The sequence below is a fragment of the Tyto alba genome, unplaced genomic scaffold (genome assembly GCF_018691265.1).
Source record: "Tyto alba isolate M040663 unplaced genomic scaffold, T.alba_DEE_v4.0 Super-Scaffold_38, whole genome shotgun sequence".
Lineage (NCBI taxonomy): Eukaryota > Metazoa > Chordata > Aves > Strigiformes > Tytonidae > Tyto > Tyto alba.
The window spans coordinates 36,340,381-36,356,031 of NW_024881313.1; the positions used below are offsets into that span (position 1 = coordinate 36,340,381).

Sequence of the window (15,651 nt, forward strand, 5' to 3'; positions counted from 1 at the left end):
AGAAAGAAAGCTTTTAGAAATACTAATTAATCTATATACAAAGAAAGTTATATTACTCTCAGAAAGATATGTTAATCTCACAAGTGAATGGGACTTAGAATGTTCAGTTTACAAAAAGATCTATATGATGGACTTAGAAAAATTACATAAATAGGATGTACCATCTAGTCTCATGTTCCTACAGTTAGACAACAAAGTTGCCACCTCAGGGGAAACTCTAAGATGTTAGATTTTTGGCTTTGTTTGGAATTACAATGGAAAAAAAATCCCAAATCTTGGAATCTGTGATTAAATTGATTACTCTAAAATGTTTGTTTTGACTTGACTGAAAAATTTCATTTTAATGATACTAAAGCCTTTCACTTGGCTCACACATGAGTAAAAGAAGTAAAGAAGTCTTGACATTGCCCAAAAGATTTTTCTCACTGATCTCCCATTTGCAAATTAAACTGATATATTTCTAGAACTGGAAAATTTTAAACCCAAAATAAAGAATGCAATTTTATTTCACTGAAAATAGTTTTTACTTTAATGTAACCACCTCCCTTCTCTGTATACAAGATGTAGTTGCAGGTTTGTGCTGAGGAAATTGAATAGAGGCAGAACGGTCACAATTGATATAGTTTTTGTGTCAGATGAAAAGAACTCTAAACAAATTTGCGACCACCATTAAATTTCATATTTCATATTTAAGCATATTTAAACTCAATAATTTTTAATTTATCAGTTTTATTTTGACAATGTCCCTTTAGTGGAATTTTATTCTTGCAATACTAGAATCTTTCTCCTTTGACAGAAAACTATAAATATATACTCAGATGTGCTACATCCTCCAATGCTTCTTACAGAGTGTTCTAAAAAGTCTGAACTGTTCCCTGCTTTAAAAGTTACCTTTTGGTGCTCTAGTAACAGGTAATTTATCAGTGATGTAATCATCAGGGCAGGTTAAATGATTTTTTCTGAGTAGTTCATTATCCACAATCCACCTAAAGGAGGATGTCACTGCAACGGTAAAACAGACAAAAAAAATAATGCAAAAGCTTAGCCCCTTAAGATATACTATCTTGACCAATCCAAAGTAATGTTGTCTTTATAAGTCATCACTGTCAGGTAATATTTTTGGATAGAGGAACAGTCTCGTATTTTAACTGCAAGACTTGGACATGCATCTCCACAATTCTAAATTCAGTTCAAACCCAGCTATGCAGCCATTGGAGAAACATTTAATCTCTGTTTGTTGCTGCTATATATCAACATATGTATGCTTGTACTAAAGTTAAGTGGTAAACTATTAATTGAAAATTTAATACCTTGAAAATGATCTGGTGGTTGTTTCTTACAGTGTTAAATAGATGTTACTCTACTTGAATCCCTGCACAAAATCCTTCAAAGTGGCTCTATTGATGTAAAGCCAAACCAAAATCTCACTGAGTCTAGTGTCCCTACCAGTGATTTAGACAAACATTGCATTGGTCTCCATGGACCATAAGCACGTACTGGGGAGAGACAGTATTTTCAGAATCCTCACCTGGTGGCAATCCTATTTTGTGGAAATCTTCCCCAGCATCTGCCTTCAGCACGTTTAGGGCCCTTTCTTCTTCAGCTTTGGCTCGATCCTGCGCCCAAATAATGTTCTCTTCTACTATGTCAGCTTCTGTCAGTCGGCACTTATACTCAGTAAGAAGCTGTCACGAGCAAGGGTGAATGTAGAGAAATTACTCTAATTTGAGCTGTTAAGATCTCCATACAGATAAATGTTTTCTATTTGCCTTTGAGAGATAATTAGAAATAGCTTGGTAAACCGTCATTACTCTACAAGCATAAACAGGCCTGCTAAAACACCGCCATTCCTATTATTTAACTTGTGCTGGGTAAGAAGCACTACCCAAGAAAAATGTGTGAGAGATGAGGAGACCCTCTCAGGACAAGCAAAATATCTGTCTTTTAACTTCTGTGAGACAGTAGCTACTGCACTGTATTTCACCTATAAGCGTAGGAATATATTTAAAGTGAATGTTCCCTCTTAGGATGGTTTCCAAAACTCCAAAATATCCCAATAGTGATACTTCAGTCCTCCTGATATATTTTGGATCACTGCCCAGTGTGGTAAGTGCTTTACAAGCACAACTCAAAAAAGAAATTATCCTGCCTCAGAGGTATCAATGTAAGTTAAAGAGAGAATATAGCAGAAGCACAGAGACATACAAGACCAACACCAAGAGAAACTGATAGACATTGGTCTCAAGAGCATCTGTAGCCTAACTGAGCTTTCTGTAGAACTTTTATGTAACAAGGCTTAACCTTTTGGCTCATTTAATATAATTAAATAATTCTTTTTTTTTTTTTTTTTAATAGAAAGGACAGGATGCATCTCAGTTAAAATGAGATGCTTCCTCCCTTTTGCTCAATCTGGGATCCCTCCACTGTCACTGGAATCCATGATACAATTCCACCTCAGGCCAAAGTTGATACCTAAAATGGATCAGATGGAATGTGCCCTAAAAGTGCCTGGTTTGTTTGTTTTTTTTTTTTTCCTTTTCTTTTTTTGAGACCTTTGAGAGCGTCTGATGACACAAAATGGAAAAAATACCTGTTGCTCAAATCATCCAGCAATAGCCTCTACTTTTATAAACTGACAATAGCTATCAGAGCAATGATTAATACAAGTATTTTGCATCTCTACTGTTGATTTCATCCAAGGCTCCCAAACAGTGTTGCAAATGCTAATGGATTATGTGTCCTAGTGCACCACTAAGGTAAGCATATATAAATAATATTTGCAGGAAGTATAGTATGCTGACCAGCAGTTACAGGGAGAAGTTGTCAGCCAACAAAATGGGCATTTAAAGGGCTACTGGTTTTATTCTGTGTCTGAAAAGCTGTCCAGAGCAGAGAATATCAGGAAGGAGCATGTGGTGAATATTAACTTACATGAGAGGTTCTGTGGAAAACTGTAAAGTAAACTCCCATTAAAATGTCAGTTCTAGGATCTCCCCTTGCCTTTTTATTTTATTTTACATAATATCTAGAAATTATGAAGTAGCAACGAAAGCTGAACAGAGCTCCAAACTCTGACTTGGTTTTGACCTGTACCTTCTGTAGCTCCTCTGTAAAACTCTCATGATAAACATTGTCTCCTCCTCGGGACTTGATCCAATTTGTCTCCAGCTCCACCCCGATAACATCTCTAGTGTACAGGTCCTCAAAGGTGCTAGCCAGCAAGTGGGAGATGTCCTGAGAAAGAAAATTACGGTGTTACTGCTTAAAGCCTGAGATAGGATCGGAAGAGATCCCTGGGTGCGTGCAAACAGCTGGAATTAGCAAATGGAGGAGGAAAAGCGGGGGAAAAGGGCTGGGAAAGGTACCTGGGAAAGGACCCTGCAAGGGGACACACTGTGTGCATGTGAACCCTGAGGTGTGGAGGTGTGAATGCAAGTGTGTGGCGGTGTGTGTGTACACAGGGTCGTACATGCACACAGTGTGTCTGTGCTGCCCGGCTGTACGTGTAGGTGACGGTGACAGACACGGTTCTTCTGCACGCACACAGTGTGTGCGTGTGCCGCGGCTTATGAAGGAGCGTGTGTGTACGGGGCTACGTCAGCGGTGTGTGTGTGTGTGTGCGAGGGAAGAGAGATACGAGCACTGCGCAGGGTGTGCGTGGGGATGTGTGCGTGCATGCGTGTGCCAGGATTTGTGTAAGGCCTGTTATCTGTGTGCTGCAGGCTGCATGCGGAGGGGGGTGTGTGTGTATGCATCTGTGTGCAGGGGTGTGCGTGTGTCTATTGTGTGCGTGTTTGTATGCAGGAATATGCCTGTGTGTGCGAGGCTGTGTGTGTAAGGCTGTGTACAGGGGTGTGTAGGTCTGTGTAGGGGGGTGTGGTGTGCAAGGCTGTGTAGAGGAGTGTGGAGGTGGGTGTGTGTGGAGGAGGTGCGTGTGTATCTGTGTGCCAGGGGGTGTGAGTGTGTATGTAGGGGGTGTATGGCGGGGTGTGTATGGCAGGTGTGAAGGGGGTTGTTTGTGTGTGTGGAGGGGGTTTATGGCAAGGTGGGAGGGGGGTGTGTGTGTAGGCGGTGTACGGCGGGGCGTGAGGGGTGTGTGTGTGTGTGTGTATGTGGAAGGGGTGTACGGCAGGGCGCGAGGGGTGTGTGTGTGTGTAGGGAGTGTATGGCGGGGCGTGAGGGGGGTGTGTGTGTGTGTATATGTGGAAGGGGTGTACGGCGGGGCGCGAGGGGTGTGTGTGTGTAGGGAGTGTATGGCGGGGCGTGAGGGGGGTGTGTGTGTGTGTGTATGTGGAAGGGGTGTATGGCGGGGTGTGAGGGGTGTGTGTGTGTGTGTGTGTATGGCGGGGCGTGAGGGGGGTGTATGTGTGTGTGTATGTGGAAGGGGTGTACGGCGGGGCGCGAGGGGGGTGTGTGTGTGTGTGTATGGCGGGGCGTGAGGGGGGTGTATGTGTGTGTGTATGTGGAAGGGGTGTACGGCGGGGCGCGAGGGGTGTGTGTGTGTGTGTATGGCGGGGCGTGAGGGGTGTGTGTGTGTGTATGTGGAAGGGGTATACGGCGGGGCACGAGGGGTGTATGTGTGTGTAGGGAGTGTATGGCGGGGCGTGAGGGGGGTGTGTGTGTGTGTGTGTATGGCGGGGCGTGAGGGGTGTGTGTGTGTGTGTGTGTATGGCGTGGCGTGAGGGGGGTGTGTGTGTGTGTGTATGTGGAAGGGGTGTACGGCAGGGCGTGAGGGGTGTGTGTGTGTGTGTATGTGGAAGGGGTGTATGGCGGGGCGTGAGGGGTGTGTGTGTGTGTGTGTGTATGTGGAAGGGGTGTATGGCGGGGCGTGAGGGGTGTGTGTGTGTGTGTGTGTATGTGGAAGGGGTGTACGGCGGGGCGTGAGGGGGGTGTGTGTGTGTGTATGGCGGGGCGTGAGGGGGGTGTGTGTGTGTGTGTGTATGTGGAAGGGGTGTACGGCGGGGCGTGAGGGGTGTGTGTGTGTGTGTATGTGGAAGGGGTGTATGGCGGGGCGTGAGGGGTGTGTGTGTGTGTGTGTATGTGGAAGGGGTGTACGGCGGGGCGTGAGGGGGGTGTGTGTGTGTGTGTATGGCGGGGCGTGAGGGGTGTGTGTGTGTGTGTGTGTATGGCGGGGCGTGAGGGGTGTGTGTGTGTGTATGTGGAAGGGGTATACGGCGGGGCACGAGGGGTGTATGTGTGTGTAGGGAGTGTATGGCGGGGCGTGAGGGGGGTGTGTGTGTGTGTGTGTATGGCGGGGCGTGAGGGGTGTGTGTGTGTGTGTGTATGGCGGGGCGTGAGGGGTGTGTGTGTGTGTGTGTGTGTATGTGGAAGGGGTGTACGGCGGGGCGTGAGGGGTGTGTGTGTGTGTGTGTACGGCGGGGCGTGAGGGGTGTGTGTGTGTGTGTGTGTATGTGGAAGGGGTGTACGGCGGGGCGCGAGGGGGGTTGCTGTGTGCGTGTGCCCGTGCGGCCCAGCCCCGCCGCGTTACCTGCATGCCGCGGTAGAGGCTCCGCTGAGCCATGGCCGGCCCGGCGCTGGGGTCCCCTCGGCCACCCCGGCCCCCCCCCCCCCCGGGCTCCCGCCGCAGCCGGGCCGCGCCGCCGTTGCTAAGCGACCGTGTCTGCGGGAAGGGCCGGGCCGCCGGGCGGGGGAGCCGGCCCGGGGGCGGAGCGGGCCCACCCGGGGCTGAGCTCTGCCCGGGGAACACCAAGGGGCGACATAATCGCGACAGCTCCCCGACCACCCTTCGCGGGATTCCTCAGCCCTCACGCAACCCCTCGCCGCCATGCCGCTGCACCGGCCCTCTCGGAGGGCTGAGGGCGGCGCCCCGCGTCCCTGTGAGACTCGTACTCAAGTTTCTGCCCTGCCGCTGTCAAAATTTCGGTGCTCTTCTAAAGCAGCGGAGCCGTCGGGAATGCTGAGAAACCAAATAAAAAATGTTGACTTGAAACTTTTGAGAGGATTTGGGCTTTGCAGATGGCGTGGCTTGCCCCTCCGCCGCCATCAGGCTCCAGTGCAGGCCCCGAATCTGGCAGCTGAGGGAAGGAGCCAAATCCTTCTCCTCATCCCCAGCTGCCACACGCAGCACAGAGAAGCAGGGCTTGTCTCTGCCGCTGCAGCTGGGCTGTGAGAGCTGGAAAATGGGGTAATCCACCACCAGCCCGAGAAAACATCCATCTTCCCCCTCGGCCTGCCCGAGCACCCTGGCTGTGTACACCGGTTGCTAACAACAGCCACCTGCTCCTGATGAAGTGGGTGATATTTTCCTTAGAAACCATCCTGGCATAGTGTTTGCTGCTTGTTCTGCCTCCTTTTTTTTTTTTTTTAATTTTTTTTATTTTTTTTTTCTGTTGTGCTTTTTTCTTCCCCTTTGCATCTCACTTAGAGTGAAGGAGTCTGACTGGGCCCCAGGGCTTCTCCGTTGCTATCAGGCTCATTGGGCTCCATTAGGGTTATTGTAAAGGGGATTTGCAGGAGTTGGAAGGGGATGTGGGGCAATATTACTGCTCTCTGATGGTACTTCACAGAAAATAACCATTGCAAAAATATTTATAATTCACCAACAGGTGGTGTTCCATGAGCAGATAAGCAAAAGGCCCCGGGGCATATGGGTGTAGTTGAAAAATTAGTGTTTGTAGGCATGTGGCACATGGGCTTGTGACTACAGAGTGTCACAAGCTTTAGTTCATCAGCTCGCCAAAGCCTGCCTCTGGATTAAGACACCAATTTAGACTCTGAGGCACTGATGTGTTTTCAGTTTCCCTGTGAAAAAGGGAAACTTGCCCAAGGAAAAGCTCGGCAACTCCACAATATCCTGTTCCAAAGGTTGAGGCAAGTCAGAGAAATAGCTGTCATCTGACAAGGGTAGGACCAGGTACCTGTGTTTTGCAATAGTAAAGGTTCACAGCTTTTTCTGTGCAGGTATGTAGGTGTGTCCTTGCCTTTAAAAGTTTGACATGTTTCCATGTCAGAATTCCAACTTTTCTTGTCATGTGCTATTACAATTGATTATAACATCTGTTTGCTAACTGGAATGTTAATAAAATCCAGAATTTTTTTAAAGAATTCTTTCCCAGCCTTTAAGAAAGCCTTAGAGTAGTGGCTGTAAAGCAGATGTTTTTGCTTAAAATAGTATATAGATGTACAGGAAAACTGACTGTGGAAGAAGCTTTTTATGCTTTCATATTTACTGTTTTTCAGTAATTTGCCAAGCACATCATCTCAGTTTAGAAGCTAGATTTTTTTTTTCCAACTGCAGTCTAGAAACACACCATGAAATCTGAAAGTGAAGGGGAGGTCTATCTGCCCTTTAGTCAAATGCAAGATCAGAAGTGAGGACTTAAACACTGGTCCAGAGCTATACACAGTTGTTTTCCATGTGACACTGGTATATTTTTTGTTAGATTTCCATATCATATAAACTTACAAAATAAATAACACTGTTTCCATTGTAAATCTGTTTAATTCGCATATATTCACACTTCCATGTAAATATGATGAACATTAAGAACAATTTGCATATATATCATCCTCTTCATCACCATTCTAAGATATTTAACTTCCAAAGGCTGAAGAGAGACTGATGCATGTAGGAAATGGAAAACAAACTAACAAAAAACCAAAAACCAAATAAAAACCAAATAGAACTGTTAGCCTACATTTATAGGTATAAATGTAGATGCTTTCTCTAACTGCCATATGTGACTTCTACTAGACAATTTACCTTGTATTTCCCCTCTGTACCATGTAAGGCAGGATTTTATGCTGACATTTTGATCTGGATTGGGTGTGTGTATCTGAAAAGACTCCTGAGGCCCCTACTTTGTATGCTGGTGAGCAGTGTGGAGCACAATGGCATTTCTCTTGAAGGAAACTAATCTGAAACTAAGCTTTCCAGGAGCTCGCGTCATGTGCTGCGTCAGCTAATGGGCTCTTAATCTACAGGACCAGGCAAAAGCTAGTCTGAAATAAAACATCCCCAAATGCGTACAGGGTGTGGACATTGTCTCCTGAACACCAATTTTTTTGCACTGCTGTTCTGCTCCTAGTGCACCAAGCTACTTGCTAAGGTAGACACAGCATATGTCACAGACCTTAGAGGTATAATAAACTCTGCTAAATTCTGGATTATTCCACTCTTAACATCCTCTGTGTTTTGTCAGGATCATATTGCTTTTCTGTATGTATATTGTTCATACTCCCTAGGTGGTCCCCACACATCCCTTGTTATCCCATTAGGACTCCTCAAAGTTCAACTGTTGTCCAAACCCATGCTTTCTTCTGGTAGTAACATGTTCAGAAAAGGTCCTTTCCATTATAACCTAAGAAAATCACCTTAGAGTCATGGGGGTGGTTTGTTCAGGCATCCAGGCACCAAATGACACTATGGATAAGGCAAACCCAGCTCCTTCTTTCTGCTTGTTAGCTTTCTAAGGCCGACAGTAACAGAACATATTCATATACAAAATGGCCAGATGTGAGTTGAATGCAATCAGGGAGCTCAAGGACTGAGTAAGAGGTGATGTGTACATAACTACATTGCAGACTGGAACTGTATCTTATACTTCTTACAAAATAGCAAGCTCCACAGCAATTTGATTTACCTTGCTCATATTTTATCAAAAGTATAGACAGATGTTATGACCTGGGTCTATAAGTCAGCCAGTATATTTCTTTATATATTTTAAAGCAATAGACTGCTATATTTGACTAACTGTAATTTTAAACTATTGTCAACATGTATTCCTTAAATATGTAAATATTGGACTAAGAATGGCATCCTTTCACTAAGCCAAAGCAGCTTGCAGAAAAGTTCATTTATCTTCACGGCAACTCCAAAATCTTCACTAATGTCAGTGGAATTCCTTACAGGGGGAGGACTCATTAAATTGATTTCACTCACTTGATATTTGAAAGGTTTCTTTGAAATTATGAAATTTAGGAAATTCTTAAAAATAAAAGTTAAAAATTCTGCTGAATGTGCTGCCTGCATTATATTAGTGCAACAATATGTATTCATTTGGAAATATGTATCTATACATCTCTCTAATGTAAATATAATTCAGATTATATATATGTATATTAAAAACATGCCAAATAGTCTTGGTTTATATATTGATTTTAAAAATCCCACAGATCCATAGGGTTCAGAATGGATAAATGCTCCAAATCTTTTGGATGTTTTTATAGTTTTCTGAAAACAGGGTAAGTCATGCAGACTTCGGGTGGCATTCTTTAGATGCGGGAAAGTAAGGGAAATTATATTGCAGTACTATCTTTTGCAGCAGGAGAATTTCACTGTTTTACATATTTGCAACTAGGTAGCAGAAAATCCTTTCTAATTATATTTCTTTGCTAAATTCTTGGGTTTGGTTTTTTACAAAACAATTCCCAAAAGTACGCTGATGAATAAGTAACTTTGACGTTGCTGCCCTCCAGTGGTCTTACTAAGATTTCCATGTGTTCAGGAAAACCTTTAAAACCAAACATTGTATTAAATCTTTGCTCTGATCAGACAACTGAACAGATAAAAATACTTCCATCGCAATCTAGCATATACTCTTACCAGTGTATTAGGTCAACTGTGTTTATCCACTGCACTGGCAAAACTATATATTATCTTGTAATTATTGCAGGTGCAGCCAAACAGGTATCACTGGAATGCAGGTCTCCTTTGCAAGTTACCATATATATCTTGAAGATAAAAAAATAGCATCCACAGTCTGACTTTAAAACTCAAGTAAAATTTTAAGACGTGGAAAATGGAGAAATAACCCTTCAGTTTCAGGTGAAAAATGCCAAACAGCTCATTTTCTGAAAGCTGGCTTTTCCTATCGCACTGCTTCCTTATCCTGCCAAAGTTGTTTTTTTCTTCAAATGTCCTAGTTAGTTTAAAGTCTATCAATTTCTTACATGTCTTCCCTTGCTGTTTGTACTTAGATCATCTCCAGTTCTCTTGGAGACAGTTTGAAATAACCTGTGACTGGCAGTTCCACCTGGATATTCTTCCTTATTTTCTCTCTTAGCATCTTGTGTGGTATTATTTTCTGGCTGTCTCCTGATGCAAATCAACCCTTTCACTTGCTTCCTGTTTACGCTTCCTGACCTTAGGCTTTTATTTGTGTCCCACACCTCTCTCCTGTATCTACAAGTCCGTCCCTTGCTAAAACATGTCAGTGGGTATTGCCATACTTCTGCTGAAATACTTACACTGTAATTTCACTCAAGCAGCATGGGATTTTACAAACCAGACACACCCAACATGTAGGAGAAGCATGTGGAAAATGCATACACAAAGGAGCCAGTCATTCCTTTCCGACAGTGTCTGGGCAGATACATCACTCTCTAATTAAGCTGGAAACAGGCAGAGGTCCAGCTGGAGGGTGCAGTGCTGGTGTGACACTGGGACTCTAGCAGAGCAGAACAAGGGACTCATACTCCACATTCACCAACATGTTCACAGATCCCTGGGTCAGAGACTACAGACTCTGACCTCCTTTTGTCAAAAACTATTACATTTAGCCAAAAATACCCAGTGGCACGTTTTGTTAAAATTAGTGGCTTTCATTTTGTGCTCCATGACTAGCTGGCCATCCACTAATTATTTGTAGGGAGTCTATGAAAGCTAACAAGGAAAGCAACCTCTGGTTAGATTCACAACCTAATATTTGGCTTTTGCTTCCCAAATTGCTTTTTTGCTAAAGAATAAGGTTAGTATTTTCACACTCCACATTTTTTCTTTTCTTTTTTTTTTTTTTTTTTTTTTTCCCCTGTGGTCATAAAGGTTCTTTTCAGTGCTACTTTCGGTAAATGAATCCATTTCTTGGCATATCATCTACATGGTGGTGGATGACAGCCTTCATCTCTCCAGATCTTAAAGATTTTGCAGTAACAGAAAGATTTAACTGATGCTTAATAGTGTTATTCTACCCTTCAGGGACATCACCGGGGAGATGTCTGTACCCCATACCTACACTGGAGATGTCTGTACCCCATACCTACACTGCAGATTCCAGGTTTGTATATATACATATATATATATATATATATATATATATATATATGGACTAGGTCTGTGTGAGCCTCTTCTGTCCTGGAAGCAATCTAGCATGTCATGGAGGAACTCCACAATAGCTAATTTATGCTGCTGGGAATAACCCACCAAATGACTCTTTTTAGTAGGAAATATGGTTCTCTCTTCCCTTGATTCCCTTCTGGGTTTCAGTTTCTTTTGGAAGTTCTTCTTCCTACACAGCAGCTAGGATTTCTATAAATGCAAAGAAACCTTGGAAGAGGATAAACTTCCTCCCAGTTCCTTCTACTTTTCTTTCTACCCTTGGGAACTCCTGCCTGAGATCACTCTACTACTCACTTTTTACCCTCCTGTGACTTCTCTGCCTGGGCTCATTCAGCCAAGCCATGACTGTCAGAAAACCATGAGCCTGTCTTGTGCTGCCCTACTGCCTCAGCACTTTACCAGGCTTTTCCTCCTTGTCTCGAAATCTTTTGCACAAGAAATTAAACACTTTTTTTCTTACCTTTATCTGGTAAGTTTTTCCTCAGCCTGCTGTCAGCAAGCTTTCAGACACAATGTGTTTGCAGATATTCCCCTGCTCTCCTGGTTTGTACATTGGGTGAATTAGTTAAAGGAAAAAATGCAAAGAATTTTTGCATGCCTGTCTGTGGTCTGGATGTCTGTTATGTGAAGTTGTGCTGAGCAAGGCCCTCTCCTGGTAGTGGATGGGCTGAGTTCTGAATCTTTGGAGTAGAAAATGTAAAAGACCCACCATATGCATCCTGTATGGTGCAGTGCAATGAGGAACTGACAGCTAATTAAGAAGGAAAAGAAATCCAAACACCTCAACATTTAGGATTTTTTGTCTGGATTTGTCCCTGGCTCTTGATTCTGCTTTAATAAGAGCATGAGCAAAAATGTGTTTGAAGCAGATAGTGATCCTGACAGGCCCAGATTCAGACAGCTTATATTTAGCATGAACTCTTGAATCCAGTGTTCCCTCTTGGACAGCATGCTGAGGGCCAAAGGCCACCACCTGAGAGCACTGGGGATGAAGCTCATGGGAATGTCAGGCCAGGTGAGAAAGAAGTTTCTAAGACGAACCTCAGGAGAAATGCTTTTTAAATTTTACCTCAGCATTGAGTTATTTTTGCCTCCCTGAAAACCACTAATTTAGGCCAAGCTCCAAACAGTATTTTTCCTGGCTGTGTTGTTTCAGGGTGGTGAGTGGGATGGGTTTAAATGTATTTTTATCCCTTTATCCTCAGGAACTTGGGCATAGATAAGCGACCTTGAAGGCCAGCTGAGTTAGGGCTGCATAGCTGAATGAGAACATCTTGCTTTACTCCCAAAAGGTCATCTCAAGGAGACTGTTTGCTTTGGGACATCATGAATATGGAATACTAGAGCTATCTCTAAAGCCCTTGCAAGGATAGGATGGGGCATAAATAAACTGATCACAGGCAATGCAGTGCCATCTGTTGCAAAGAGTTGGAGTGCAAGGAGAGGATCTAGGCTGTGCTGTTGGAGAGGGGTCTCTGACTGCCACCCTCCAGAGAAACGGGGGGCTCACGGCTGCTGCAACCTGGCCCTGGTGACAAAAATGCAAAGGAAGTGCCTTGGATTTCCTAAGGACAGCCTGGCCTCATTTTTGATTCTTGCTGCCCAAGTTAGCTCCAAACTGTGCCCTAGCTCCTTCAGACTGGGAGGAATATCACTGGAAGTAGCGTCTGTAGAAGTATGGGAACTCAGTATGAAAGAAAGAAAATCCATCCCACTGGGATGGGAGAGTGCGAGAAGTGGTGGTGTCCTGAGGGCATGCAGAGTCTGTCATCAGAAAAATGTACAACTGTGTTATCACCTTGCTTTCCCAGCGTATTATTTCATTTCTGCTGGTAGGGAAAGATAAGGCCTGCTCAGCCAAACCAGCAGGCACGCATATGCTTTTCCCTGTGAGCCCTGCAGTGGATCAAAGAAAGCGAGGCGGCAGCTTGGTTCACCAACCAGATGAACTGGTACCTGCCTACAAAATCAGCATCTTCTCTTCTGCCCAGGCTAGCAGGACACGTTCAGTAGTACCCTTTGCTGTGCCCAGGAAATCATGAAGCAAGGGATGTGTTGTTTCCATTTACCTTATTGCCATCTAACCGGCCTTCACCTAAGGCACTGAGACAAAGGCAAGGAATTGCCCTAGTGGGGAGGTCCCAGAATGACTTTTTCTCCCTATTATGCCCTGCTGCCAGCTGCACCTAATAACTCTTATATTAAGCTTATTACTTGCATTTGTAGTATAACAATCTCCTGGCAGGCTATTGTGGGGAGTAGTTACATGATCTTTTCACATTTCAGGGCTTATTTCTAACATAGGAGCTTCCTTGGGTTCTGAGCAGGGAAAGGTCTCCCAAGTGAACGTTTTGCTCTTAGGACAGTGTTGCCTATGCTTGTCTACACGTAGGTATCTGTCATGTGAGATGCTCAAGGACACAAATGCACTTGCCAGGGACTGGCAGACATTGACACAGGATCTGTCGGGGACTGACAACCTTCTGGAGCAGAAGCAGGCGGCCAGCGGGGACATCCCGCAGCACTTGGAATGACACGAAGACTTCTTTGTTTAGGCAGCCAAGTACTGTTTTTAAAGTCATTAAGTTCAAGGAGCAGCACTTTTCCCCCACAGGAGCCCCCAGACACTCTCAGTGACAGATTAGCAATCAAAGTATGGCCTGACCCTCAGTGCTACAGTTTAGCATGGAATCTATTACAGTGTTAATTTTGACCTGAAAACAACCAGTTTCCTGAGGCAAGAAGAAATGCTTGCATTTTGGGGGCTTCACCATATTTTTCATATTCAGTAGAAAGGGTGAATTCTTTTTTTCAATTGCACTTGGCCTTAAAAACATATCCCTCAGCATCTCCAACGTGCAGCCCAGAATTATCCCTGTTGCATTAGAAAGTCAGCAAAACCCTTCAAAAGCTCATTTTAACCTGGGCTGCAGCTGGCAGCTTGGAATTAAAAGCACCAGGTCTGCATCCTCACTGGGGTTGAAGAATGTAAGCCATAAAGCAGCGAGAACATGTCCCATCATGTCCTGCTCATGCCTTCTTGTGCTAAGACACCACATGGTTGCAACACTTCTAAGTGAAACTGTTCAATAAGCAGCCAAAGCTGGTTTGTTGGGTTGTCTTCTGTTTTAGCAGAGCAGCCCTTTTTTCCTTTCATCTAAAGGAGATCCACCAGTGATAGGAGTGTGTCAGCTATGAGCGCAATTTCTGTAGAAAAATAGATGTCCATGGGGATTCTCACCTTCTGCTCCACCAAGCAAGTGGCCAGAGAGAGTGAGGAGGGTGAAGTTTTCAGAATTCAAGGATCACATGGTGAGCCAAAGGGTAGCTGATGGCATAATTTGGACTAGGTGGATGAGGGAAGCCCTGGGGAGCTTAGGGAGGTGCCTGAGGTGCCAGAAAATCAAAGGCAAGGCCTAGATCACAGCTCCAGGGTTTTCTTCACTGGTTCTCGTACGGCCCACAAGCTCGTAGCTGGGATCCCACCAGGATATATTAATAGCAAGTGGATAGCTCTGTAGTTTAGTTTCCGGGTATTGTTTCCACAGGCATGTCTGCATGCAGTTGCGACAAACCAGGTCTCCTACAATCGGAGAGGGTGCACGTCTGTGTAAAGGCTTTTCTGGTTTAGGTGCCCTACAACAAGAGAAGGAAGGAAATGAGTCATTTAACCTTTTTGCTTTGGCTGCACCAGGCTTGCAGAACTGATGAGGAGGCACCAAAAAACAATAAAATATTTCCTCAGTGGACAACTTTTATGGTTCTTTCTGCACCCTGTCATCTATGTGGTGTTTTCTTTTCAAAAGTCCAAATAACACCACCGGCCAGATGAATGTGACTGAATTTGATTCTATCAGGAGAATAAATGCAGGATTTTGGAAGTAGCAGTTTCACCTTTATATATAAACTTGAGTTCTACTTTGACTTAAAGCAAAGGTTCATAATTCCCTTTGTAATAAAATTACAGCATATGATCTCAGACTTACAACGCTACCTCTCTGAAGGGTATTTACTCTGTCTATTTTGAGATACTTCAGCATCTTATTTGGTCCTCCATTCTTTTCAAAAGTCTCCCCTCTCTTCAGTGACAGTCTGTTGAACTGTGTTCCTAACTTTCATCTTATGAAATGAAACTAGATACTAAAAGAAGCTAAATGAGAGGTTATGAATACTCTTTTAAAAGACATTTGATCAGATTTTACAGGTTCATCCTTTTATTCATTTAGGAAATATGTTAATCTACAAATTAACCCAGTAATAAATTGTTACCTTGTCTGATCTTTTGTTTTGTTTTGTTTTTGGTTCTTAAATTATTTCAGTACGTGTTTTTCTCTTCATCTTATGTCTGGCTTTTCAAAGAGCATGGCTGATTATAAATTAACACCAAAAATGCTGGCCATTCATTAGGACTCTAGGAGACACAGGAATTCCTTGCATACTTTCTGCATAAACATCTGCTCTGGAGATGTTAGTAATTCAAGACCATTTTCAAACTCTGCATGAATTGTTCAGATGGGGGTGGAGGGAAGTCTGATGTCACTGAGCTTGTGTGAATTGTAGTTTTAACTCTTTAG

The 15,651-nt window shown here is 43.9% G+C and overlaps 1 protein-coding gene across 1 annotated transcript in view; it reads right to left on the reverse strand.

The window, feature by feature from the left end:
* DLEC1 (DLEC1 cilia and flagella associated protein) overlaps positions 1-5,582 on the reverse strand; it is a 40,243-nt gene extending 34,661 nt beyond the window's left edge. Inside the window, exons 1-4 of the mRNA XM_042801991.1 lie at positions 5,489-5,582; positions 3,094-3,234; positions 1,529-1,685; positions 892-1,002 (exon numbers count right to left, since the gene is read on the reverse strand). Coding sequence (XP_042657925.1) covers positions 892-1,002; positions 1,529-1,685; positions 3,094-3,234; positions 5,489-5,521 — 442 coding nt within the window. The 5' untranslated portion in view covers positions 5,522-5,582. The remainder of the gene's footprint in view (positions 1-891; positions 1,003-1,528; positions 1,686-3,093; positions 3,235-5,488) is intronic.
* Between the last annotated feature and the right edge of the window lie 10,069 nt (positions 5,583-15,651).